The following is a 27,674-nucleotide window of genomic DNA, read 5'->3' on the forward strand; positions in this document are numbered from 1 at the left end:
CAGAATGAGCGAAGGCTTGAATTCCAGCCACTGGATTTGTAATGTCAGCAGGTTTTTTATTTGGAGTCTGTATTTCAGAGTTTTCTTGCAATCATTTCATATACTGGTGGTATCTTTCCTGATCTTTAATTCACCCTGGAAACTTCAGCTTCAGATGATAGTTTACTGACTGGGGTGTCTAAGCCAAGCCCCTCAGAGGATTTGCTCAGTCACACAGTTCTTAAGTCCTCAGAGTCTCCGCATATCTGTCTACTTCCTGTTACCCAGTGGTACAGATTTTACTCTTTCAGGAAGAGCTCAGTCAGCATTTTAACAAATAAGACACCATGTATAATTCTTTCAGTCACATGAAAAAAAGCAAGTTCACTTCTTCTGTGGCAGATACTATATTATATATTTGTATGATCTATGCATGCATAGACAGATATTTTCAAATATACATTTTATCAGATGTTACATATATTTTTTTTTTCATGCTGGATAAAATGTGATCACCACTTTCCTTTTTAGAGCTAAAAATAAAACAGAAAAAAAGTTACTTTTTAAAAGGTTCATAAAGTTATGAAAATAATCTCTAGAAATCAGTACTAGGCAACTCAGCAGGAAATGGGCAAGACAGCCAAAGGCTTCTTTACAAAAGATTGTCAAACATTTGAATATTCACACTTGAAAGTTGCTGAGTCTAAGTGGTTATTATGAAATGAAAATTCAAACTGCCATATACTACTACACACCCAGAAGAATGGATAAACTATCAGAGATGTAAAATACTAAGTGTTGATGATGAGAAAGATGCAGAGCTCCCCTGCTCTAGCATACATAGCTACACAGTACATAGGGTATCACTTTGGAATTCTAGTTAGTATTTACTAAAGGCATAAAGAGTCACTCCCTACCCGACCCACCCCCCAACCCCTGTCCTGGAGATATCTGCAGTTGATGGGTGCTGAAGGAGGTCACCCTCCCTTGGGGTATGTGACCACTGGTAAGTTGCTCCTGTCACACATGTGCATATAAGCAGCTCTATTGGATTGAGCATTATTAATTAAAAAAATAAAAAAGACATGAAGTTGGGAGGGAGGGAGATGAGGTGGAGGAGTTGGAGGGAGGTAGTGGTGGACAGATATATTGGTGTAGAGTAAATGTATAAAACTTTCAAAGAATAAAATTATTTTTTTAAAAAAAGCCATTTCTGAGGCCCAGAATTTCTCCTTTTAGGTCTCTTAACTAACCTTACTTGATCACATATGGTCAAATGATAGTAATTCCTAACTGGAAAATACCCACATACAGATCAATAGTGGAATGAGTAAGTCCACACATTAGAACACAGCAAAGAGAACCCAGTTATGGCTATTTGCCTTAATGTGGATGAATCTCAAAGCTGAATAGCAGAAGCTTTGTGTTTGCTCTGTCAGTTTCATGGACACACACAATGCTGTGTTAAGTTAGGATGGTGGTTCTCTTGGGGGCACAGGTGGCTGGGGGATTCAAAATGCTCTGCAAGGTCAGTCTGGGTGCCAGTACCAGACAGTTCTTATAGATAAGCTATAAGGTATAATTCTTTTAGTCGAAGTAAAAACACTAGTGATTTCCTCCCCCCTCTGCTCCGTGGCAAACAGCCCCTGTTATGCTATATGTACACCCCAAACTATATGCTTATGTGATTCATCCATAAATACAATTTGTTTTCTTTTAAAGTTGTGTTAACACCTTAACAAAATTATAAAAGTGGTCTTCATCTCAGGTGTTAGAGATATTTTAAATAAAGTGAATTAAAGCCAGGACTGGAGCCAGTTATTTCTGCACATAGCTAGCTTCTGATCCTGGTTTTGACATATAGGTCACTACCCTACATAAGGGAAATGAAGACAGACGTTGGTGTCCTCTCTTTGCTACTATTTTTATAGATATTACAAAATATTAATTTGGTAATTTATAATTTTGGTAATTGTTGACTTTTAAAGACCCAACATTTTGGATTGGGGCTATGGCTCAGGGGCAGAGCACCAGCCCAGCATGTGCAAGGCCATATTTTAAATATCTATGACTAAAAATAGCTCCTTACAGATCAGTAGCAGCTGATCAAGAAGGCAGTGAACCCAAGTTCTAGCTATTTGTTTCTTTCTTCCATTGGTCAAGCTATACTCAGGTTGCTTTCTCTATAGTGACTATTTATCCTGCATAAGGGCAGAGGAATAAATTATATGATCTTTTGGGTCCTTTCTATCCCTAGAATCTAAGGTACTGAAAAAGTTCTTTAAGTAATAATGTACTTAAAACCACACCACTATTAATTCTCAATCAGTTTTTCTGCTATTATGTCCACTCATAAACATGGCCCCAAACACACCCCAGCACATTTAGTACATATAGCAAAATAAGATTCTAAGGCTGTTGGTTACCCATTAGGCATGGCATCTGACCTTCTCTTTGCCGCTGAATCCAGCTCTTGATGTTAAGATTTGTTGCTCCGCAGAAAGGATGCTTTTTAGAAAATGCTCCAAATTAGTGAAGAGGAGAAGATCTTTGTTTTTCTTAATATACTGTAGAGACCATGAAGTAAAGCATTAATATCCTTCTATTATTTTAAGTACGCTTGGATCTACTAATCCAAATGTGAACTTAATAAGCCAGTGCCCCTAACATTCCTAGCATAGAATTTGACACATGACAGGCATGTAATAAATGTTTCTACTGCCCCTCATATAGTTAACTCTGGCAGATTGGGTAATGTCAGTATGTAGCTTCAGATTCAACAGAAATATATTAGACAGTAAGTGCATCCAAAGTCTAGTAGATGGGCTACCTCAGAAAATAAAACCAACTAATAGCCTTGTTCTCATGTAGCTCATACTGTAGCAGAGGAGGAAAAACAGTAAAAAGGTACGACCAGGAAAAATTTGGAAAGTAATAGAGGACAAACCAAACTAGGACAGAGTAAAGAAAGTGGGAAGGAGTAGAAAAAGTTGCAAAATTTAAGATAGCACGGTTAGGGCTGGCTGTATCGAGGCTGACTTTTGAGCAAAGGCAGAGGAGGTGAGGGAGCTAGTATTCTAACTCCTTGGACTAGGGCTTCTAAAACTCAATTCCACCTGATATTTTGGGATGGATAGTCTCTTTGTTGTGTGAGCTTTCCCGTGTTTTCTAAAAGCACCATCCTTATTCTCTACCCACGATTTTCAGTAGCAATCCCTTCTTCTGAGTCACAGCATCAAAACAATGTCTCTGACACTGCTAAATGTCCTGGGGTCGGGGGGACAAAAATCAGTCCTGTTAAAGAAGCATTGCTATAGTGGGAAGAACATTACAAGCAGAGAGGACCTTTAAAAAGCAGTGTACACTGCATGTTTGGAGTTGAGTAAAAGAAGTGGGCACAGATTGGTAGGTGAGGAGAACGAGGCGGCTTGGCTCCACCCATTTATTTAAAATCAAATGGGAAGTCACAAAGTGATTTTGAGAAGATATGACTTTTCTTCTAAAAGATCACTTTTCTTTATGAGAATAAACTGGAGAGTCAAAGGCCATCCTGGGAAGGCTGACTGATAGCCAGACGGCTGGACAATCAAGAGATCCAGACAGGAGACAGTGGTAGCTGGCACTAAGCGGCAGCAGTAGTATTCATGTTCCCTAATATGTTCTGAAGGCAGAACAAACAGGACTGTCCGGGTGAGTAGACTGTGCAGCTGTACGGTGCAAAGGGAAGTTGTTGTGAAGGCTTTGGGCTGAAAAACCTGAAGAATAGAGTTGCTGTCAACCAAGATGACCACGCTTTTAGGTGGACCGCACTTGGAAAGCTAAGATAGTTGGGTCTTGGACATGCTGAGTGATACTTCATAGCCATATAGGAGGATGTAATCAGTGATCAACTTGATCTGTGAGTTGAGTTAGAGAGTCAGGAACTGAATATATCCATATGACCTCTAATTTTGAGAGGTCAGAGAGAAGAGAAAGTACCAGAAAGGAGACAGAAGCACCGGAGGGAAACCAGAAGACGACGACGACACCCTGGGAGCTGAGTGAAGAAGTGTATGGAAGAGGAGAAGGTGAGCAGATGGGTAAACGCTGCTGAGAGACAGGGACAGAGAACTGACTGCCCTCTGATCTACAGGAGCTGGGTTAGGACAGAGTTCTGTGGGCAACGTGACTGGATTGAGAAGTGCCAAAGGCATCATCAGTCAAACACTAGTCTGGGTGTGTCCGAGGACAGTCCTAGAGGCAAAAGTATCATAAGCCTCTGACCAAACCATTGGTTGGATCCAGTGGTTGTTTCAAAATGTGAGTAGATTGTTGGGAGCTGATGGAATTGTGAAAGGCTGGGCCCCTTGGAGGAAGTGGGTCTCTGGAAGCATGCCTTTGAAAAGGTATGCCTGGCCCTGGTCCTTCCTGTTCTTAAGTAAGCAGTCTCTGCAGCATGCTATGATATTCTGCCTGGCTCTGGTACAAAGCAGTAGATACTCAGTGTAGTCTTCCTGCAGCGTCTTTGACCATTCTTAATGGCATTACATAGTGTCAGCGTTGGTAGAATCAGAGACCTGCCGACTCTCTCTGCAGGCTCTGCAAGAGGAGGGAATATGAGTGATTTAGGGAGCTCTGGTGTAGATAGCAGCAGATGTGGTTTGCCCTCTGGATACGGGGTGTTTGCTGTATGGTTATATTACAATGTGGGTGGTGGGCTCCTATTGGATGATTGGAGTCTTTGCGCATTGTTGTTGCTAGCTCTACTCCTTATGAGGGCCTGTGTCCAGCACTGTGGCTTAAGAAGTGATGAGAGGCCTGAAGCACCTGGTGCTTGGAGCGGTCAGAAATGCTGGCTCAAACCACTCACGGAGAGAGGCGATGGTGGGATCTGTGCTGTTAACACTCTCTCCTGACAGCAGTGTCTAGTCGGACAAGATGTAGGGGCTGGGCAGCAGTGGGAAATCTACAGGTAGAGTGGCAGCTGGAACTACCATCATTTCTTTTTGCTAATGATGATGCATGCTTGGCATTAACACATTCTTGGCAATGGGACCATGAATGAGACTAGGGAAAACTTTTCTGCCCCCCCCCCCCCCTTTTTTTTGCCTGTGTTTGCTGCTGGCAAGGAGGTAGTTAGAGCTGTGCTCACCTGCTCTACCCTACTCTTAATGGCAGAGCCAGAGAGCTGCTTAAACCCCCTGCTAAGGTGGCGAGGCCATCAGCGTGAACCACAGTGTTGCTTCCCTGCTTAACACTAGCAGGGGCCTGAGTTCCATGCAATGTGAAGGAGCGGAAGATGTCCGTCTTTAGTTCTGTCCTGGCACATGTCTACTTGTAGCTGGCCACATCTTTGGCCTTAGATGTTGAGTGCACTGATATGGTTCTAAATTGGTGACATCTCCATTTCCCCGTGTCATACCACTGCCCCCCTACAGTGCAGGGCATCCAACCAAATAGCTTCGATCTGATTGTAATTACGCCCTGGTTCCTTTCTCTTGAAATAAGAAAGTGTGTGACCTATTTTGGATTTTACAGCAGTGCACAGTCAAGAGACTTTGGGTTTTTAAAAGAGATCTGAGACTTTCAAAGTATTGAAAAAAATTCAAAGACTGAGAGGCCTTTTAAAGTTGTACTGTATTTTATGATATGAGCATGAGTTTTGGGGGCCAACCAAGAAAGGATGTGTTACAGTTTCACAGTGTTAAATGTATGTGCCAGGTTGACCAGGGTAGACTTAGGATGGTTAATTTTGGTTATCAACTTGACACCCCTGAGAAGAGGGAATTGTTTCCATGAGATTGGGCCTGTGAGCATGTCTGTCAGACATGTTCTTGCTCACTAACTGACGTAGGAGTGCCCAGCCCACTGTGGGCCATGCCATCCCTGGGCAGGTAGGCCTGAGATACATAAGAAAAGTAGCTGAAGCCTGCAGTGGTTGCACACTCCTTTAATCCCAGTATTTGGGAGGCAAAGGCAGGTGGATCTCTGTGGGTTTGAGGACAGCCTGGTCTTCAGAGCTAGTTCAAGGACAGCCAAAGCTACACTGAGAAACTCTGTGTACAAACAAATACCCAGAAAGCTAGCAGACTGTAAGCATGAAAGCAAACCAGTAAGAAGCATCCCTCCATGGTGTCTGTTTTATTTCTGATCTCCAGGTTCCTGCTTGAGTTTCTGCCTCATTTTCCCTTGACAATGCACTATAACATATAAGCTAAATAAAACTTACTTTTCCTTTCCTGAGTTGGTGTATATTATAGAAACCAAATGTGTTGAAAGAGTTGGTGTATATTATAGCAACAGAAACCGAATGTGTTCAAAGAAGGGTTACTATGCATATTTCAGATGACTTATTTAAGTAGGCTGCTGGCCTGGGAGAGACAGGACACTATCCTGTAGCTACAGTTGCCAACATCAACACTGACAGAGTTGGTGAGACTCTCCACACTATGGAGCCATAGTGGCAGATGCCTGAGATACTATTTCTCCTTTTGTGCTGTTGCAACAATATACCTATTTCCTTGGTTCTTTGTGGAGGAGGAGTTGAAGGCTGGGCTATTTTGTATCTCCAGGATCTTTTATGTTTAATTGTAGAAGAACTATAGGATAATATAAAGGCTCTTAATAATAGCATATCAATAAGACCATAGTCAAGTTTGCATAGAAACCAGCACGTTATATTTTGATAAGTGTGGGATAATCTCTCACTTGTATTTAGTCTGAGTCACAATGAGGTTACAATAGATTTCTGATTATTTATTGATAAAGGGTGGTGACAACTCAAGGAAGTGTTGGAAATGTCTGAATGGGCCAGGCACCAAGGCCTTTTCTTTGTGAAGGGGTTGATTTGTAACTAAGACCATGTGATATACAAGATCAAGTTAATTACCTTTTCTGATGACTCTCTTGACAAGCAAGGCTCAGGCCTCCTTTCCATGAGTTTAGAGAGGAGATCTCTTTCTCTTTCAGAGATGGGCTGCTCTTTCAACAGAATAGCACTTAGGCTTTGGTCAAGTTTATTGTCCCAGGGAACTATAGACCTTTGCAATGTAGTAGAGAATGCTTCCTTGAAGTAAGCTCTCAGGCCCTGGTCAAGCAACAGAAAGGACTAGTCAGTGTGACTTTGGAGTAACTGCTATTTAAAGCTTTTGATGGTTGAAAGGAAAATGGGGCTTAAGACAATCTTCACCCACCCTTTCCCTAACAATTCTGGTGAGCTTTATGCATTAACAGTGTTGCCATCACAAAACTGTGAGGCTGTTCTCAGAGTTTGTCTGCCTCTCAAGCGGAGCATGCATTCTGCCACATTGTATCACAGGAAGTTTGACCAGAAAAAGCCTTTCCCCAGTTAGTCAGTGGGAGCCAAAGGCCACTGATGGGTCTCCAATAGATCCAAAATATTGCAAAGCTTACAGCATCTATTGTCCTGGGGAATGATGTTTGAGTCACAGAGAAAGAGAAGTTCTGTACACATCATAACTACCTTATAAAATGACTCCAGAAATCTGGGATTGGAGTCGTGATTGAAGTCCCCGATAGTGATGTGGGCCAGGCAGTGGATCAACAGCAGAAGAAAACCTCCCACAGATGCCAAACACTCTCTCTCAACAAACAGGGTGTTTTCAGTGCTCTGCATGGGAAAGATGCCCAAGCACAGGCGTGTCAACCTTGTTTCCTAAAGCAAGATTCCTTGGGTTTAATCAAAGTTTACTGCAGGGAAGCTTCAGATATGAGGACAATTTGTTCTAGTTCAACTTTGCAAAAAAATTTTTTTGCCCACTTTCTCCGAATTTTTTTTTTACATTTACTTATCTCCATCCCGTTCTCCTTACTTCTTTCCCCCTCCCTTCCCTTCCCTTCCCACTCCCTCCCAACGTGTGTGTGTGTGTGTGTGTGTGTGTGTGTGTGTGTGTATGTGTGTGTGAATGCATGTGGAAGTCACAACTTGAGGGAGTCAGTTTTCTTCTGGGGATCAAACTCAGGCTATGTGGCTTGGTGACAAGCACACTCACCCACTGAGCCATCTCAGCCACCCATCTCTTCAGTCCCTCACAGTACTGCTATTTTACAGAAAGCAAGGTACTAGAAATTCGGAACCAGTGACTTCTCCATCTCTTCCCAGTGCTATCTAAGCAGCGCTTTCCTTGAGCAATGCTTTTCCAGCTTCAGGTTGAATAGGAGTTGTAAGAGAGATGGTGTTATTGTTAGAGTCCATTCCAGAATGTCTGAGTCTGTGAGCTGTGGATGGCGTTTGCATTTCCGTCAAGCCCCCTAAGCAGGCGACGTAGGCAGTCCAGAGATTACAGATAGGGACTAACTAACTGCCTCGGAGGATCTTAGGGTTTGTCCTTTTGCTTTTATTGTAATTGGGTTCTCAAATCATGTGTGAGGCAAGCTATCTCAGACGACATCCTCATCCATCCTTCCAGGAGGCAGTAGGTTGACATGGGAAAGCTTAAGATGGTGAGAGCTGCACCTTGGACTAGCTGTGCATTAGGAGTATGTATGTGATATAAATATGTGTGTCATATATACCAGACCTCGAGTCTCTGCTCTTGCCAACACTTAGACAGTTATGTAACACCCCTAGGGCCCCCTCCACTATCCAGTTATGAAATGGAGATAGGCAGTGCCTATCCTGTAGGTTGCTGAAACTGAAAACAGTACACTACGAGTAAGGCACCTGAGGGCTGGCGCCTTTCCTGTGAGAACCCTGGCTCCCCCACCTTCCCACCTCCCAGCCCCATTAATAAAATGGAACTAAATTCTTCCTGTGTCCATAGTTTCTTTGAAGTTCAAATGAAGCAATGCTTCAAGGGTACCCTGTATGAGCATTATTTATTTTGAGGGTTCCTATTAAAACCCCCGATGATCCACAACTAATCAAGTTTAAACTTGTTTCTTGGCCATATTGGCTTGCTGTCCCTCCTTTAGAATGGGTTGGGAGCGGGCTGTCATCAGTGTTTAAAGCTCATCATCAGCTAAGAGCTACCAGGAAGGGACTTCCACTCTATGTACTTAAGGAGCTACTGAGGCAAGAAAAACATAGGGCCATCTCTGTAGGAAGAGATACCCTGAAGCTGGAACCATGACTCTTTACGGGAAATGCCAGCTTGGAAATGCCAGCTGTACAATGGCAGAGACCCATTAATGGGCACAAGGCCATTACGTTTCTCTGGGTACCGGCCAGGACATTTCACTTTGCTGATTAGAAGAGCTCTTACTCGGTGCCATTTGTCATGTTTTAGTTAAATGGCTTTTCCTCCCTCAGAGGGGAATAAAATTCACTAGGATTTGAGGGAGAAAAATGGTTTATAAAATTAGTTTTTGTTTTTTTGTTTTTTGTTTGTTTGTTTTTGCTTCTGTGTGTCTTGACCAGAGCCCAGAATTTAATAGGCCATATCTGGGGATGAATTTGCATCACCTGATAGAAGAAGGAACCTTGGAAGGCATTTCCGGAGACTTCCATGGCCGGCAGAGGAGAGGCAATCTGTAGGTTGGTTTCTGGAGCCTGTAAGAAATGCCAAGCAAAATGAAAACCCACCTTTTGCTAAAAAGTTATCCTCGGCTACATATCACCAAGCATAGCGGGAGATAAATACACTGGGACATCCATTTAAAATGTAAGCACATTCGGGGAAAGTAGAATCAGAATGCACTATAGAAAACTGAAGTTTTTAGCTGCTTTTCTGTGATTATACCAATTGTTGTTGGTATAAACAACAACGGTCATTTCAACCCTCTACTTCTCCTAGACTGGACTCCAACCCTGGCTCTGTTTGCCTGGCTACGATCATAGGTAAAGTCGACTCAATCACTCTCTATCTTTCCCCTCTCGATTTGATAATGGGAATTAAAATCGTACTGGGGTCACAGGGCTTTGAGACAATCAAGTTTACCTCATGAACATTATCAACCTTCTTCTTTTTTTTTTTTTTTTGGCATCTAGACAGTGTTTGGTTCATTTATGCACATGGTTAATATCATTCAAAAGGTTCAGTTTTAGATTGCTGACACACTCCCGTTAGGTGCCTTAAGAGAGGCGCTCCCTGCAGCAGGGGCGTCTTCCTGGAGAGAATTCACTGGCTACCTTGACCTCCACAGCGTCTTGGGCGACTGATAGGAACAGACTTAACCTGGAGCTGGGGAGTGAGGAGGTGCAGGATGGAGAGGCCATACTGGTAAACCACAAACTCCCAGGCAGAAAGGTGAGTGGCGTGCACAGGTACCACATCTTCCTGCATTGCCTGAGTCTTCAGGAGATCCTTCAAAGAGCTTTTTGGGCCTGAGGAAATCAATACAAATAAGTAATGATTTCACTGATTTTTAAAAAAAAATATGGCAGTGATATGTCAACAGCAATAATAACACGACAACTTAGAAAACTGTTTAGCTCCATCCATGCAAACATCCATCCATCCATCTGTCCATCTATTCATCTGTCTATCACCCAGTGAAGCCTGTGCGTCAGGCTTCTCTATTCATCTAGAAGGAGGCACAGAAAAGATACGGCCGCAGTTTTTCTCTATTTTAAAGTTTGGATCACTAAATGTGCTATACTCAGAATAGTGTCTGGCATACAAAAAAAAAAAAAAACACTTGGTAATGTTGGATACATTCAGGTTTTTGTTCATCTATAAAACCGTCTGTAATGAACCTTTAGATCATTGCTCTAAGTGGGTGTTTATCTAACCGGGACTTTAGACACTTCTATTGTTCTGTTCTCAAGAGGAGAAATGGGGCAGCAACGGGGAATAAGGAAAACAGAACCTCAAGTAAGAAAACCTGTGTCTGTGCACAGGCTGTGTAAGGCCCCAAGAGAGTTGCATACTTCTTCGAGTATTGCTTCTCTTGGTTATATAAGAAATGAACACTAGAATCAGAGTTAGGTTTTCTGGGGGGAAGGCGGGGGCAAACAAGTCAGTATGCATAGGAATGCTTTTACAATGGCTGGAGAGGGGAATCCTCGTACGAGGGTCCATATTTCTGCCCATATTTCTTGTAAGTTCTACCAAAGGTATTAATCAGATTGATCAGCCTCCAGAATCAGTAAAAGTTTCCTGGCAAGGCCCAGCACTATATAATTTAAGCTTTGCCAGCCAAGAGCTTCAACTTGAGTTCAAAGCTTTTTTTTCTTTCTTTCTTTTAAATCCTCAAGCTAGGAGGCAGATCTTGTTCTCTTACAAGCCTATCCAAGCTTTTCTGATGCACACAGATCTGCTTTGCTGTGTCCTCACCCGAGTCTGCTGTCTGCATCTCTTTTGGCACTGCCTCATAGAACTGGGGAGTTTTTATAGGAAGCAGGTTGAGAGTGAGACCCTGGGAAAAGGCTCCCTGCATGTTGGCTGAGCTACACATTATCAAATGGATCTTTGACTACTTTCTTGCTTGGCCTATACAGAAGCCTCAGTTTCCTTACCTACAAAGTGAATAGTAATATTTGCTTTTCCAGGTTGTTGTAAATGAGTTGCCATAGGTTCAGAGCAGCATGTGACATTGTAAATTGCCCCACATTAGCAAAGTGATCTGGGTGTTCTTTTTATGGGGCAAAATACTTTATTTTAGCTCCCCTGATTTTTTTATTAAAATTTTTTTAACATACACCCTTATATTATTACACATATATACAATAAACTACTTACAGAAAGAAGAATCATAACACAATCAGGAATTATATAAATGTTACATTCTTAATGTTTTGGCTATTTGTATTTGGCACCTTGAAGAAAACATTTTTCCTATCTTAGTGCATCTAAAATTCTGAATGTAAATCAATATCTATCATATCTCATCATTATTATCAAGTTAAAACATCTATCTAGACCTGAAAACATCTTAACCCCTAAACAAATAAGCTTAACTGTAAAACTAAACTATCTGGTCTTCAACCTTATCAGAGACTTGAGAAGGAGTAAACTTGATTACCTGAGTATGCCAGGAAAGCAAGTTAGCAGCTTTCCAAATGAGAAGATGACAGATACAGTTTGCTGCCTGAACAGTCACCCAAAACCCTCTATAACATTGGAGTATCATCTTCAGCCTTCTGGCCCAATATATCTGACAGACATATTTGTGAGGCAGCAACTATTGAGAACTTGCTGACCCTGTCTTGGCAGAGTTTGGTGGTTGACTCTGCCTGCATCCAAGCTGGGCCCTTTTAAGGCAGAGTTCTGTCTGTGGTAGATAGGCTCCCCTGTTTTTACCCCTGTATCTTACATTCCCCATGAACTCCCTTTTACCATGTTGGTTAACTATCACATTTAGACTCAGCATTTGGTTGGAAGGTAGACTACCTTTAGGGGTTTTCTTCTAAGGATTGACTAGTTATCATGCAATGGTGCTTTGATTCCTACCTGCTATAATTTATATGGGAAAGCCCCTTGGGGGTCTGAGTAGGGTAGGGACGGAGGAGAGGCTGACTGTTGAGGCAGCATTCTTACTCCTTGGATTCTCAGTTTTGAGGCTTGGAGGTTGCGCCATCATTCACCTTGGGTGCATCATAATAATTTTCAAGGGAAAGCAGGTTACCTGGTCTGAGATGTATCTGTCCTTGCAACTCATCTATTTCTCTGGGGTCTTGGGACCAGCTGTCTATTTTCTTCATGATGGAGAATAATGGTGGGGTCCAGGTGTTGTCAACTTTGTCTGCCTCTGAATTTGAGTGAGTAAAGTATGGTAATGCAGCCAAAGTAAAAGAAGAACATAAAATCATGTCTGGTCATTCAGGCCTATAATCCTAGCTGCTTGGGAGGCAGAGACAGGGAGGCTACAGAATGAATTTAAGGCTAGTCTGCACAATTCAGTTAAAACCTTCTCTTAAAATAAAAGATGGGGGAAAACAGGCTGGAGATGTAGGTCAGTGGTAGGGTGCTTGTCTGACATGTGCAAGAGCCTAGGTTAATCCCCAGTACAGCTGGCTTTCTTCTCTCTTCCCCCGCCTTTCTCCCCTCTTTTCCCTCCCTCCCTCTTCTCTATGACAGACAGCCTCTAAGATGGCCTCAGTGATCTCCACCATGTGCGTTAACTCTTGTGTGATTTCCTCGCCTTGAGTGTGGGCTGGGTTTAGTGATTCACTTCAACTGAATGAAACAGGGCAAGTGATGGAGTGCCACTTCTCAGATGAATGCCCAGGCCTATATCACCACCTCCCATCTCGCTGGCTTTCTCTTACTCTCCTGCTCACGTGCTCTGAGGGAAGCAGCTGCAGGCTGTGCATTGCACTATCGAGTCTCTGTGGTCAGGGTATTGATATTTTTGGCTGACGGCCAGTGAAGGCGGGAAGTCTGCCAGTATCTCAAGAGTGAGTATGGAGGTGAATCTCCCCCAGGTCAAGCCTTGACACTCTGCAGCCCTGCCCAGTAACTAGATTGCAGCCTGCATGAAACCCTGAGCCGGAGGCACCAGGTAAAACTTACCCAGATTCTGACCCACAGAAACGATACACTTAAAAGAGATTTTTTATTTTTAAGCTTTGATATGTTGAGGTAGTTTTTAAATGCAGTAATAGATAACTAATATTTCATGTTTCTCTCTGTCTTTCCTAAGCAACCCACTGTGGCCTGCTGCTGTGGTCCCAGAAGCCCTACTTGCAGCATTGGGAGCATTAAAGCACGGTCAGGGTTCTCAGAAGAAGAGGAAGGTGGGCAAGCAACCAGCCTTACCTGCTCCTGGCCCTAGATGACGGCCTTGACTCTCCGTGAGCATTGCAGTGATGCCCTTCAGGAAAGGGACCAGCCTGTGGCCGACAGCAGCCTGCTTCCCGAGAGGAGTGATGACTGTGCCATAGAATCTGTCCCCAGGGTAATTCTCCAAACAGGCAGGAGTTCCTGAGGCTATAACCTAGGATGAAAGCTGAAGCTGAGGTCCATGTTCGGAGACCCCATTCTCATAAGCCCACAGTTTCTCTGTGGAGCGAGCCCCTGACAAAGATGGAAATTCGGATTTTTTTCGGGGCCAAGTGCAGAGGGGTCAGTACCTGGATATGCAAGAGCTGGAGACGGCTGAGCTCCCGATGGTACTCAAGTTGACCGAGAGCCCTACCCAGGAAGTTCTGTCTGTTCCTCAGCACCACCTGAAACTCTTTGGAGAGATGCTGCACTACCTAGAAGAGAGGAAACGTCACGCCAAATTTAAATGGGCTTTCCTATTTGCTCCTCTTTGCCTACCCAGGGTTCTTTGCTTCCACCAGCCCTCTGAATGCTATATGGCCTCGAAGAACCTTGATGTTATAGAGTCTCCTTATCCCACAGGGCCGACTTGCCAGCCGCAGGCCTCACCTGCCTGTGATGATTCCAGACTCCCGGGCTCTGATCCTTACTCTGCCGTAGCCACATCTCCTCCTCCTGGCCCTGCAACCTGATGGACGCTTGCCTGAGTTTTTCTGAGGCCTGTGCTAAACTGTGCAGGAGCTTCCGCATGCCCAGCACCACTTGCACCTCCTCTTCCCGCTCTTTTCTATCTGCTGCAAAGGGCAAAGAGAAAGGCCACATAGCAACAGCTACCAGCACAGCAGGAGAGGTGAAAAGACAACAGCGGATTTGAGCCAGTGAGCCTGCCAGGTATGAGCCAGGATCTATTGGGGCTCTGGGAAGAGAGGCTCAGGCACAGGTGGTGAAGGGACTCCCTGGACTCCCTGGGCTCCCTGGCAGTGCTGGATAAAGGCACCGCTAGTAGGACCTGTTACCCACCTCGAGAAAGCAAGCACCATTCTGGGCTGCTGAACGCGCTCAAGGCTCTAGCTCGCCGCTCTGTCTCTTGCAGGTAGCAGGCCTCCAGGGCTGCACAGGCCTCCTCAGCAGCCCCCAGCTACATTGGACAGAAAGTACAAAGGGCTGAGCTGAGGAGGGAAGGCAGGGCTCTAAGCTGGGTCACCTCATGCCAGCCTCCACGCTATTTTCACACAGCTGAGGGACTTAGGGGTGACTGAGATCTAGTGCCCAGGTGAGTTTGGGGACTGTGGTGCTTTGAATGAGAATGATTCCCCTCCCCCCCTCACAGACTCATCTATTTGAATGGGTTGGTCTCCCCATTGGCAGAACTGTTTGAGAAAGATTAGGAGGTGTGGCCTTGTTGGAAGAGGTGTGTCCTGGAGCTTTGAGGTTTTAAAAGACTCATGCCACTCCTGGTGTGCTCTCAGTGCCTCCTACTTGCAGATCAAGTTGCGAGCGCTCAGCCGTCCTTTTCCCTCTGCCTTCACTCTGTCATCACGGACCCTGACCCTCTGAAACCACAAGGCCAGTTAAGCATCTTCTTTCATAAGTTGCCTTGGCCATGGCGTTTTGTCACAGCAATAGGAAAGTAACTAAGATAGAGACCAGTGTCTGCCCTGAGATGATGGATTCCATTCTTGTGGCTAGTAGGGAAAGGAGGGCTGTGGACATGAAAAGAGGAACTAGTATGGATTTGAGAGAGGAGTGGGGACGCTGCGGTGGCTCATGAGGCCTTACCTCCAGCCTGGTTTCATGGCCTGGGTGGCAGTGGAGCTCCTGGCTCAGGTGCCACAAGTGGTGTGCGAGCCGTTGTTCTTCTTGCTCCTGAAGCTGCCAGAACTGCTGGCGGACCCTTCGTTCCTGCTCCAAGAGGTTCTGCGGCAATGGCCAGACCAGACCGTTCAGGTTTTTCTAAACACCCACGGGCCCCATGACTTGGCTGCAGACTCCAAGGCTTTTCTAGATGCCCTGACCATGCCTGACTCGATGAGGTAGTTGATTTGGTTGGAGATGGAAAAACAACCCCATAGCTCTTTCCAGCTGCCTAGTCTCTCCCTCTGTCTGATATCTAGTCTCTGTGGAGTCCCTGTGCTTCTGCTCCACTGTTTCTCTTGGGAAAACAAAGGGAAGGTGGTTAAAGATGGCGGAGAATGGTTACCACCTCGAAGCCCCAGCCGGGCTCCTTCACACTGATTAATTTGTGAACGGCCATGTTGGGACTCAAATTTAATTTTCCTGGTTTCTGTCATGAAGCCTTTTTACCACCTATTCATCTTAGTGTCTGAAACTGTAACTGGGCTTAGAATGTGTGGTAAGACGCTAAATCACTTTTATTTTGATGGAAATCTGCCAACGTCTGAACTTACTGCCGCAACCTCCTGACAGGGCTTCCAGCTCTGGCCTGGCCCTATTCCATCCACACTTTGCACATTGGCCAGAGGGAAATTTCTAGAATGCTGATTATACATAAGCATAAAAATGTCTGGGAGGAGATGTGACAACCTGTTACCAGTGGCTGCAGTTGGTGGTTGAGACTGGGAGTGAGGCCAGTCGTATCTCTGTAGGGGCATTGACAGTGGGCACAGAGTTTGTTGGAGAAAGGGCCTTTTGCTGCTTCATTTATATAATTTAAAAATGTAGTGGGGCTTATTCATACTTTTTCTTCTATTCCACATTTTTCAAATTTAAAAGGTTAAAAAAAAAATAATTACCTTAGGCTATTACCTATGTACTCACAGGTGTAATACCTATGTATTTTCCTTAAGTCACATGGCTTTCCTAGTCCACGGCTTAGCCTCTGAGCACACAGGTTGCTCGAGATTTATTTTCCGCCTTCCTTACTGGCTACTCTGCTTCCTTCCTCCCTCCCTCCTCCTCCTTCTGGAACATTCATGGTCTCACGTTTGCTGTCTTTGTTCGCCCTGCTGTCCTGAGGCTGGGGTGGCTTTCCCTGACGCCAATCTCCAAGTTTTAGCCCAAGCATTACGTCTTTTGATAAGCCTTCCTTGAACTCTCCTCTATATTATTACAGGGCCCCTCCTCTGAGCTCACTTAGCATCTTCATCACCTCTAATTAGGGCTTGGACCAGTTCCCCAGGGAGAGAAGCTTAATTGCCTTGCTTCTCCACCCCTCACACGTTGCCTGGAACCTAGAAGGGCTCTCAACCGGTGGTCGAACAGAATAAGCCCCGCCCTCGTACATACCAGATCAGGGTCCCTCACTCCTCGTGGCAAGGCCTCCAGCACCTGTACTACAGGCACCACCACTCCAGTAGAGGGGTCCATTTGAGCACCAATGACAGGACCGGGCTCCCCAGTTAAGGGATCGATGGCTTGAGCCCCAATGGAGATCGGAACAAGACCTGTGGGACACCAGAGCCACCACTGGCTTTAGTAACCAGATGAAGGGGAAGGGAGGAAGCCCACTCACCGGAAGAAGCCCGGGACCTCCGTTTAACCTTTCTCAGAGCTCCAGGCCGGAGTGTGTGGCTGTAGGTGGGTGGATGGCTTCTATAGTGCTTATGTTTGAAAGGACACAGAGCTTCCAGGAAAGATCCACAATCTGTAGGTTTGTCGCTCTGAGACCTCTGGTGTCTTATTTTGGGGTCTGTTCTAGGAGTGTCATCAGAATCTGTCCCCCATCCCCACCCCCAACCCCCAGCTTGTGCCAGGGGATCAGGGCTGCCTCTTCTGAGCTTTGCGCGGCCTTCTCCACCAGGGACTAAGCTACATTCCTGATCCTCTGGAGCTTTAGGAGTTCGAAGTTGCCTTTCACCTTTACCAGCAGCATCCTCCATGGTGCCTGCCAGGGGTGTGGTTGTACCAGAATTCCTATCTTGCTGCATGCCCAGGATGGGCACCATGAGCCCAGAACCTTCAGGGTCTGGGATTTCCATTCCGTACAGGGCCGGGACCCAGAGCTCTGTCCCTGGATAGTACATGATTCCTAATATTAGGAGCAGAAGAGCTGGTTAGGCAAAGTCACCCGAGGTGTTTCCAGGCTCCAAGTGCCTCACCCTGACCAGAGAGGCTGCTGTACAAACATGGCTTATGTTTCCTCTGGGCCCAAGGTGGCATTTTGAATTCATAAGGGAAGACATGATAATAGTTAAATGGCCTGAATGGTGCCAGGTGTCTTGAGAAGCTGAGAAAGCTTTCCAGGCCACCCTGAGAAGTGGGGTAGGTTTGGATGGGAACGCCTATTTCTGAGAAGCTATCCACTAGGCGTCAGAATTTGAGCTAAGAATTCCGTCTGCATTATATTTTATTTGGTCCTCTCACTAAGTCTGTGATGCATTGCAATTTTGATCCTCATTTTAAAGATGGAAAAACGGTGTCCCAGAGGTTAACAACCTGCCCAGGGTTAAAGTGTTAAAGGATAGGTCTTCAAAGTCTAGTCAGTTCTAACCCAGAACCCAGTATCTTTTGTGTGTGTGTGTGTCTGTGTGTGTGTGTGTGTGTCTGTGTGTGTGAGACACCATGGGCAGATGGAAGCTTCTAGAAAGAGCAAGATGTGAGATGTGAAATGAGCTCCAGGAAGATGCCACTCTTACTTCCTTTTCCTGCTTTTTGCCCCCTGCATCAGGGTTGTAGGGAAGAGGTGGAACAGCAAGGCGAGTGCCCTTCCTGAGTTTCTAGGTGGGAAGCCTGTTACAGGGCTAACAGTGAGAAGCGCGCTGAAGGCTTAGGGGATCCTGGCCTTGGGCTTGACTCTGTTGCTGACTAGCTGGGGAACCCTTGTTGGGCAAGTCACTCAACTCCCTGGACTTCAGGATCCTGTGAAAAATGGGTGTCACACTGGTTGTGTGCCTGGGAACCTTATGAGATAACAAGACTGCCCATTTTATAAAGTATAGGACTCAATGGTGTTATTAGGAGAACAGAAGAGGAATGCAGCCTAAAGCCACTTGCAGAGTTCGGTCCCGATCTGGTCTCTTACTTTGGTCACACATGTGCAAGGCCAGAGGAGCGGAGGTCCTGCTCTGTGCAGAGAGCAACTGAAACATGGAGCCATTTCAGGGCCTTTGCAGAACGGTACATACCTAGACGGCCACCACTGGCTTCAACGTCACGTGCTGCCTCCAACTGTCTCTCCAGCCTCCGAGCCTGCTGGAGGATGTGATGCAGGCTCAAAGCCAGCGCTTGCCTCATGTCCTTTATGGCAGACTCCAGAAGTCCTTGTGCCCTGGAGCCTGGAGTCTCCTGACAGTGCCGCAGCATCACAATCACTTGCCTCTGGGCCACCAAGACATTGGCATCCAGCAGGGCCTGTGACCCTCCAGTGTGGGGTACTGTCTGGCCTGACTGTTGGGAAGCTCCCAGGAGCCGGACCGTCTTCCCGCTCAGTGGCTCCACAAAGCTGTCGCCAGGCAGCAAGAGGTTCCCTGTGGCATCTCGCAAGCCTCCCACTGCAAACACCTGGCCTGGAAGCAAGACACCTGGAGGGTTAGGTGGGAAAGAGACCCGCGGTTGCATCAACATGCAAGGCACAGGGAAGAAGGAGGGCAAGGGCAAACGTGAGGGCAAGGGCAAAAAAAGGGGGAGTACATGGTACTGGCAGGAGGAGATGCTCTCTTGGGTTTTACTGTCAAATTACCTTGCGGGGGCAGCAATAGCGATGCAGAAGGAAGAGGGAAGCTGAGGAGAGGGAAGGTTGGGGACAGAGGCAGAGTGGTGGAAAGAGAGGATGGGGCATCGTTTGCAGCCTGACCAGAGCATGAGGAAGACAGGAGGGTAGGAGACACTGGACAGCCAGGCCAGGCAGGGACAACAGGGTATATAGGCATTGAAGGCTGCCAGGAGACCTGTGTCTTCATCCAGCCCGATGCCTAGGATTGGCACGATGCCTCCCGTGACTGGGTCCTCCATGGGTCCCCCCAACTCCAAAGGGGCCAGCGTCTTGGTGAGAGGATTGCGGTACGTTCCTCCGAGAGTGAGCCACTGCCTTGTGTGCGGGTGAAGAGTCACAGCAAGCGCAGGCACCTCAATGCCTGTGATGGGGTCAGACATGAGAGCCCCCAGCTGGGATGCTCTTCTTGGCTGTAGGCTGGGCAGGTGGCTGGCTGGAGGGCAACCAGTGCCGGGACTGGTTGGGTAAGGCACGTAGGGGAGAACAGCGGCCTCTGACGTTCGGATGCCTCCTGGATAGGGAGACAGGGCGTGTTGGTACCCCATCCCCCCCCCCCCGCACCTGCCAGACTCTGCCTCCTCCCCCTCTCCCGCCCATGAGAGGAACTGTGAAACCTGCTCTCATTCATTGAACAACTCTCTGTACCACTACCTCTCTTCCGCCCCTCTCCCCTCTCCCCCTCCCACTTCTCCTCTCCCCCTCCTCCTCCTCCTCCTTCTGACCGAGTTTCTCTGTATAGCCCTGTCTACCCTTGAACTCACTATGTAGACCAGGCTGGCCTCAAACTCACAAGAGATCCATCTGCCTCTGCCTCTCAAGTGCTGGAGTAAAGGCGTGTGCCACCTCAAATCCAGTGGAAATAGTAAGGTGGGGTGAAGGAGGAGGTGTTTACTAGTTTGCTGGTCAACAAGACCCCTGTCCAAGGACAGAGCCCTGCTGCCTGTGCTGTGGTCCCTGGGCATTCATTGCTGAGGTCCCCAGGAAGCCTTGTTCTATCTATCTCTGGAGCTCAAGGTAAAGTCGGGGTTGGTTAGTGGGCCAGGGCCTTACCAGCATTAGAGTCAGTAATGGGTATCAGTGTTGTGTTCAGCAGATCATATCCCAGGTTTCCAGTCTCAGGTAGCACACGCCCAGTGTCAGGGTGGATAAAGTAGCCAGGGGGTACGGGCCCTATGTGGCCACTGGCTGGGAGCATCATGCAGTTGGGTCCAGGGATCATTAACTTGGTGACAGGACTCACAATGATGTCATCAGCACCCTCTTGAGGACCCACTGAGGCTGCAGGAAAGGAAAGGCTGCCTGCTGGGCCTCTCCTGAGGTGATTAGGGAAGGCTGGGAGTCTTAGTTGGTGACAGGAAGAAGTTAGCAAGAACTCCTCCCCTTCCCCCTCAGCACAGCACTGGGCTTCACCATCGCAATATCCTCAGATTGCAGGTGGGGTGAGGGTCCTAGGCGGGATGCTTGTGGGTAGTGAGCTGGGGTCGGGAAGGCTCAGAAGCCATTATGCTTTTACAGGGCATCTTTTCCAGAAAACCTGACTTTTTTTCAAATCCATTTATCTGCCCGGCTCTTATTTTCAAGAAGTGCCACACAGCCCGCAAAGCTGTCACTTGCAGTGGCTTCCTTCTCTGTCCTCCCTACTGCTGAGCTTCCCTCTTCTTTGGTGTGGGGCCACTGAACAGGAACCCTCAACCCCAGGGTCTCCCACTTGTTTTGCAATCTGCTCCGCCCCTGCTTCTGCAGGTGCCTTAGGGATAGAACTCGAGTTTTTGTGGTACCTGTCATCCCGAATGCAAGGACTAGTTTTCCACAGGCCTTAGATGAGGCCAAGTAGGGCTTACCCGCTTGTAGCAGCTCTGCCCCTGTGCCAGTGCCCAGGAAGCCCCAGGCCTTCAAGCGGTGGCCTTCTTGCAGCATGGTGTGGGACAAGCGGCCCAGCAGAGTGTCCAGCTGTGAAGCCAGCCTGCAGAGACACACAATATGGCAGGCTGGTTAGAGTGCACATAAGGAGAGATGAGAAAAGGCCACTTTAGTGTGGCTACTTCCAGAAGCCCATATGCTCTTCTTCCCTTATTTGTATTCTATAGCCTGACTCAGGTTAACCAGGTACATACCCTTTGGGGCTCTGGCCAGGCTGAGAAGACTTCTCTGGGCTAGAGCTTGCAGGTGCCTTCAGCAACCACTGAGCTTCCATTAATGCTGAGCAGAAGGAGGCCCACTGGTCCTGCCTGGCACAGAGGTCTCGATGAAGGAGCTCCAGTTGGTGACTAAGGCTTGCTGCATACTCACGGGCCAAGTTTTGCCTCTGCCGACACTCTTCCTCTGCGGCCAGGGCGGCTGCCTCAGCATCCTGGGTCAAAGACACATTGGTCTGTTTACCTCAGAACTCCAGCCACCAGGGACAGCAACTTTGTGGACTTTTCATCAGGCTTCCTTTGGAACTCAGAGTTCTCAGGGCAGGAGCAGGAGAGGAAGTGAGGGGTTCTCAGGAGTCCAGGTGGCCTGGGTGGTAGGCTGCTAAGGAACAGAGCCTGGGGACTGAGAAGGGGGGCGGGGCACAGGGGCTGGATGGGAAAGGTATGAATTCAAAGTCCAACCTCTTGTTGCTTTCTCTGGATGCTCCCCGGAATCTGGCTAGTGGAGGCGGAGGTGCAACGCTGAGCACCCCACAGCCCCCTGAGGGAACTGGCTTCATTCAGAAGTTTGAGGAAGAGGACTTTGAGCTGAAAGAGATGGTATAATCCTGAAAGCCACCCTAGGGCCGCCAGCGTTTTCCTGTAAGCTTAGAGTGCCCTCTGCTGCCAATATCTAGAGAGACGCCGGAGAACCCACCTCTGAAGACTCTTGCAAGAAATGGATATGGCTGGCAAGAGTAATGCTCTCCCCTCAAGACCCCAAGCCAGTGCTGGGACTCAAACCTAGTGCACCCAACATGCCAGACAGATGCGGTCACTGAGCTACACCCCCAGATTCTGGCCCAGTTTTGATACTTAGACTTCTAGTGTGTTGACTTATTTCCTGAAGACCAGGGATAGGAACCTAAGATGAGGCCCCCTGGTTTGGCCTTGGTATGCCTATTAGGCTATCCCTTTCTTGTCTATTAGGCTATAAGCTCCTGAAAATCAGTTCTAACCTAATTGGACGTTTTCTATCTTTCCTACTTTCCTTTGCCCCAGACTTCTTAAGGCTCAGTGTCCCATGCACCTCCACCAATAAGCCCATCTCTGGCGCCTTTTGTTTCTGCCAGCCTTGAGCAGAAGCACCTTTGGGGGCTTCCGGTTACCTCCTCCTTGGTTTGGCTGAGGTTGGCTGTCACTGTCAAAGACTGCCGATGCAAGATCCCATAGAAGGCCTCTGTGTCAAACCACTCTAGGTCTACCAGGTCCTCCCAGGCCTCACCTGTGGGGACAGAAGTATGACTACCACCCCCGTGCAGACCTATACACATCTCCCATGCATCTTCTTACAGGTCCTCAGCATCTTCAGTCTGTCTACTAAAGGCATGATCCTTGTGTGGACCACTAGTGTTTCTGCGAAACTTGACAGAAATGCAGAGTGCTGTGCCTGATCCCAGCCTGTGGAATCAGAAGACCACTGACTACTCTCCCCACTGCTGGGAATTGGTCCGCGGGTTGAGGTTCTAGCCCTGCTCTCTGATTGAACCTTGAGTGGCAACAGTTGGAAGGGGGAGCTTCAGTGGGATGTACAATGCTCTTTGCAACTTGTTCTTCTAGTTGGTGGAACAATGTTACTTGTAAAAATATAACAAACCCTCTGGTTGGTGGAACAACGTAACTTGTAAAAATAAAACAAACCCTCCAGGCTGAGAGTAAAGACGGTCTCTGCTGAGTACAGAGATGATGGAAGCAGCTTGGGGCCAAGTAGCCTTCTCTCCAAGAAAAGACCCAGTCAACCATCTCACATCTACGTCTAAATATCTTCTGGCTGTTGTCTTATGAAGTCTAAAAACTGTGCTACGGCCACAGGCTCGGTGGGTAGAAATAAGATTCTTTCTCTCTGTGATTGGGACAAACTAAAAACAATTCTGTTTCCTTCACCAATCTCTGTCGCCTAATTTCTTTTGGAATATAGGGAATACAAGGTGGGATGGATCCGCACGTCAGACAATGGTGACATTCACATTCATCCCTCTTTTCTTAGTTTGAGTATTTTTTTTACATGATTATATTACTTTTCCCTTGACAAATTTGTGCTTTGATGTCTCTTTCCAAGTCTACACTGTATTCCTAGTATTTAGCAACATCTGTATACAGTAGCCACTTAATAAATGTTTTCTGAGAAAACAAGTGAATGAATGATGGCAGGAATTGAGAGAAGAATAATCCAGGGAGATGAAAGGTGGCAGAGGCTTGTCAGTTGGATTTGGGGCTCAGCTCTTGGATTCTACCTCAAGCTTGTCACTCACCATGACTCCCTTCAACTCTGAGGACCTCACAGCCTTGGTGTGATTGGCCTCTCTTCAGAGATGTCACCGCAGTTCTTGGGGAGATGTAGACATGGAGGTTATATCCTTGCTGGTGAGTCCTGAAGATGGGGGGTGGAGCAGCCTTCCGAGCCCAGCTGAGGCACTTACATTGGGTCTACAGGGCACACAGCATGGGGTGTCAGGAAGGAGGAAGTGGAGAGGTAGCCTTTCTGGAGAATTTAAAGGGAGAGTTCCCCATGTGGATATGGCTTGGGAGTATCTTCTTTTGGGAGAAAACATCTTTTGCTTTCACTCCAGGAAAGGCCCTGTTCCCTGTAGCCTGCCCTTAACCCTTCCCTACCCTTACGCTATTACTTATCACACGTGAGGGTCATCTCAAAGGTTCTCATTTGCTCAAAATTCTTATCTGATGCCTAGAAGACAAAGCCTAAATTTCATAGTCTTCTTAGCCACAAGTGAGATAAAAAGATAAACTTTCTTGCCTTATCCCTGGCCTCAGAGCCTAAGCTCCAGCCGTAGGACTCATATTTGATCCCCAGGGCCAAAGACTGGTGTTTCACGTCTTTGAAACTTTGCTGCTAATACTGTCATCTCTTGGTATCCGTAGGAATTAGTTCTAGGACCTCCTGTGGGTGTCAAACCCCACAGATGCTTAAGTCTTTTATATCAGATGACATATTATTGTTCATAACTCATACACACCCTGTGATATGTCTCAGATCATTACATTTATGTGTATTACCTAATGCAATATAAATACATTGTAATTAGTTGCTATGCTATGTTGTTTAGAGAATAATGATGAGAAAAAGACTGTGCTTGTTCAGTATGAATTCAATTCATTGCTATTTGTGTGTGTGTGTGTCTGTATGTGTGTATGTGTGTGTCTGTATGTGTGTGTGTGTGTGTGTGTGTGTGTGTGTGTGTGAATGCATGTGTGTATATGTGTGCATGTATATGGAGGCCAGAGTCAACTTCAGGTGTTGTTCCTCACCTGCTATCCACCTTGTTTTATGAGACAGGGTCTTTAACTGGGACCTGGGGCTTGCTGATTTGGCTAGGCTTGCTGGCCAACAAGCTGCAGGGATGCATTTGTCTTCATCTCCCCAAAGCTGGGGTTACAAGCATGTGACACCATGCACTCAATTTTACATGAGGGCTGGGGATCAAATTCAGGCCTCCATGCTTGCAAAGCGGACACTTAGCCTACTAAACTATCTTTCCATCCCTTTTTTTGCTGGTTTTTGCTGGTAGTTGATTGCATTGACTGTACTCTCTTTGTTACTGTTTCTTTGAAAAACATACTTCTTTCTCTTGATGTGCTGACCCACTTATTAGCACGGTGGGGGTGGGGGAAGAGCTCTTCTATGTCTATTTCAGGGATCACATCTCCTGGAAAGTGTATCCTGACTTCCCAGAGAGAATGGTCAGCCCTGCCTCCAGGGACCCATGTATCTGCTTTACTACAGATCTGCCGTATTCCTTTCTTGTCTATATTCCCTCTACTGTTACGCATGGTACTGAAGGCCGAGGCCTCTGCTCACTCCTCCATCTGTGTCTCATCAATATTAAAATGCTTCTTACAAGCACGGTTGGAAGGGGGAGGGGCTGGCAAGATGCTATTAGGAAGCTTTACTCACCAACAGAAGCAGGCAGAGCCCCAGAAGAAACAGCATCCCCCCCAGGACTCCTGGCCACTGAGGCCTCTTCACCGGCTTGGGGATCTTGGCAATGCCAGTCTGGATAAGATTCCTGGGCGTTGTGGAGGCAAAGGGCCCATCCGCAAAGCACCGGCCCCCCAGTGGGAGAGTGCGGAGGTACTGGGTGGAAAGAAGTCTAGTCAGTCTTTGTGCCAACATTTGCCAGAGACTGGCAAGGGACAGAGAGGTAACCCAGACATGTCAATATCAAGCACCCGGTCCAGATAACTATTCAGCCTTGGGGCTGGTGGGCAGAAGTTGGGTTTTCCTGGGGGAATTCCTTCATGTCAGATGACGCTCCGTATAGATGGAGGTGGGTGAAGGCCTTGGGATTGGCCCACAGGACTCTTAGAAGGTCTCTGTCTCACAGGACGAGATACTAAATCCCTTGTGTGACATAGACAAGGCACCCTGATGCACAGTGGCATAGAGCGTGGTTCCTAAGGATGAGTCACTATGTAGATTGACTTAGCATATGCAAGGATGAAAGAACGGCAGATCAAATGGAAGGTTGTGAGAGACAAACCAAGACCCTAAACCAGTCACCCACCATGTTTACACACACCCGAACATCCATCCTCACAGATCTCTCCTCCTAACACATCATATGTTGGGCTACTATGATGGGAGCTTGGTGACCCCAGAACCATCTCTTAGGATTATGAGAGCCTGTAAGTTTGATGATGCCAGATTTGGCCTCTCTGTTATTGGAGATTTATCTGGTTGGTTTTGAGGCAATTTTTTTGTTTGTTTGGTTTGGCTTTTTGTTTTTTTTTTTTAAGAGAAGAGAAATGGTGAATGAAGTGTTAAATGAGGCAGACGGTCACAGACAAACCATCTTCCGATGTCGGTTGCTGTTCAGACGGAAGACATAGACCCCAGGTAGCTGGAACTGTTGCAGGAAGAGGCGGGAGCTTTGCTCAGCAACCTGGGACTCCTCCGCCAGGGCTCTGAAGCGTCCCCAGTCAAACTGTTGCATGGTGTTGTAGAAGTGGCCCCTGGGCATAGAGAGAGTGGGGCATGCTACCTTTCGGAGGTGGTGGCAGATGTGCGACCTTCATGGTATAGGTCCACGATGGCTACTCACAGGTCATATTCCGGATAATGCTCACGAGTCACCAGGAAAGCCAGTGTGTCATTGGTTTGGAGGCAGACTATGGGGTTCTGGATACCTGACATGTCTTCAGAGTGTGTGGCATTGAGGCGCAGGGACCAAGGGTAGGCTTGACCTTCTTCTCTTAACTTCCCTAGGAAAGATTTTGAGCATGAGGCACAGTAGCTGCTCTCAGATGCCGCTGACCTATATCTTGGCAAAGGGTCAGGATGGGGCAGAGAGCCTATGGGGAGGCTAAGAGACTCACCTGGCTCCTGGTCTGAGTGCCTGGGATGCACGAGAGGCAGGCCCAGTAGGTGCAAAAGCTCAGGGCCTGGTCTAGTCAGGCCATGGAAGCCATGCTCTAGACCAAAACAGAAAGCTTTGTCCCTGTGGGCGCTGGAGTGAGAGACTTCCCACTACAGGGTTATGATCTAAAGCCGGGAAGGCCTGGTTTGTGCATTATAAAAGTCTACCCTCTAGAACATGGAGGAACCAACGCTCACTTGTAGTTCTCAGGGAGACCTTCTTAGGTACGTACTGCCTGCCGCTCCCCTACTTCTGCTGGAGGGCAAGAGCATGCGCCATGCAACAGATTAGGTTTACGCATGCGTGGTCCTGAGTCTTGGTGTCCTCGTGGCCTCTTCCCAACTAGCTCTCTTACCATTCACCTTGATCACATACAGAGGGATAGACTTTGCCCCTTGGTTCAAGTTGCAGGGGTGACCCACAGCGCGAGGCGAGGGAGGCCTGTCTAGGAGGTAAACAGCCTAGAAACGAGGATGAGAGGGTTTTAAGTAGGAAGTATTAGCTCCTCCCTGAAGACACCGAGAATGACACACGTGGTAGGGAGGTGTGGAGCCCCGTGTGACTGGAAGGATGGAGGGATGGAAGGATGGATCAGAGTTGGAGCATGGTCTCCTGGACTTTCTGCCTAGCACACACACAACAACCGCTGCATCTTTAATCAGATTACGAGAGGAAATGAAACTGCCAAATGGACCTTTTCTCTTGCTTTGGAACCTTATATATAGAGCAGTTTCAATACGATGGGAGCTGTGAACGGTGACCTCTGGGCCCGTTGATGCAGTTATCCCCCACGCTGTCCATCTTTGAAGGCAGTTATACTATGACTCCG

General features: G+C 47.1%; 1 protein-coding gene across 1 annotated transcript; it reads right to left on the reverse strand.

Annotated features, from left to right (window-relative positions):
• Window positions 1–27,090, reverse strand: LOC311597772 (uncharacterized protein). Its single transcript, XM_084782127.1, has 27 exons — window positions 27,043–27,090; window positions 26,805–26,900; window positions 26,531–26,690; window positions 26,279–26,441; window positions 25,384–25,563; window positions 23,723–23,897; window positions 22,580–22,695; window positions 21,894–22,019; window positions 21,411–21,646; window positions 21,138–21,259; window positions 20,347–20,574; window positions 19,472–19,807; window positions 18,710–19,090; window positions 17,443–17,613; window positions 16,872–17,029; window positions 15,405–15,542; window positions 14,646–14,763; window positions 14,235–14,419; window positions 13,934–14,059; window positions 13,620–13,797; window positions 12,487–12,609; window positions 10,095–10,243; window positions 9,383–9,469; window positions 7,442–7,588; window positions 6,848–7,045; window positions 2,427–2,546; window positions 1–512 (listed from the first exon to the last, which is right to left on the reverse strand). Exons 3-27 carry the CDS (start codon window positions 26,620–26,622, stop codon window positions 507–509), a joined length of 4,059 nt encoding a protein of 1,352 aa, XP_084638253.1. The 5' UTR covers window positions 26,623–26,690; window positions 26,805–26,900; window positions 27,043–27,090; the 3' UTR covers window positions 1–506.
• Between the last annotated feature and the right edge of the window lie 584 nt (window positions 27,091–27,674).

The sequence above is a fragment of the Acomys minous genome (genome assembly GCF_964271855.1).
Source record: "Acomys minous genome assembly, chromosome: 5".
Taxonomy (NCBI): Eukaryota; Metazoa; Chordata; class Mammalia; order Rodentia; family Muridae; genus Acomys; species Acomys minous.

Excerpts from the sequence above, each read along its gene's own strand:
- LOC311597772 (XM_084782127.1), bottom strand. The coding sequence starts at position 26,622 with ATGTCAGGTATCCAGAACCCCATAGTCTGCCTCCAAACCAATGACACA. Across the intron at positions 21,647-21,893 it reads TCCAGAGAAAGCAACAAGAG|GATGCTGAGGCAGCCGCCCT; the intron begins GTTGGACTTTGA and ends TCTTTGACCCAG. Across the intron at positions 7,046-7,441 it reads TTCTGGAGTCATTTTATAAG|GGCCTGAGAGCTTACTTCAA; the intron begins GTAGTTATGATG and ends TTGCTTGACCAG.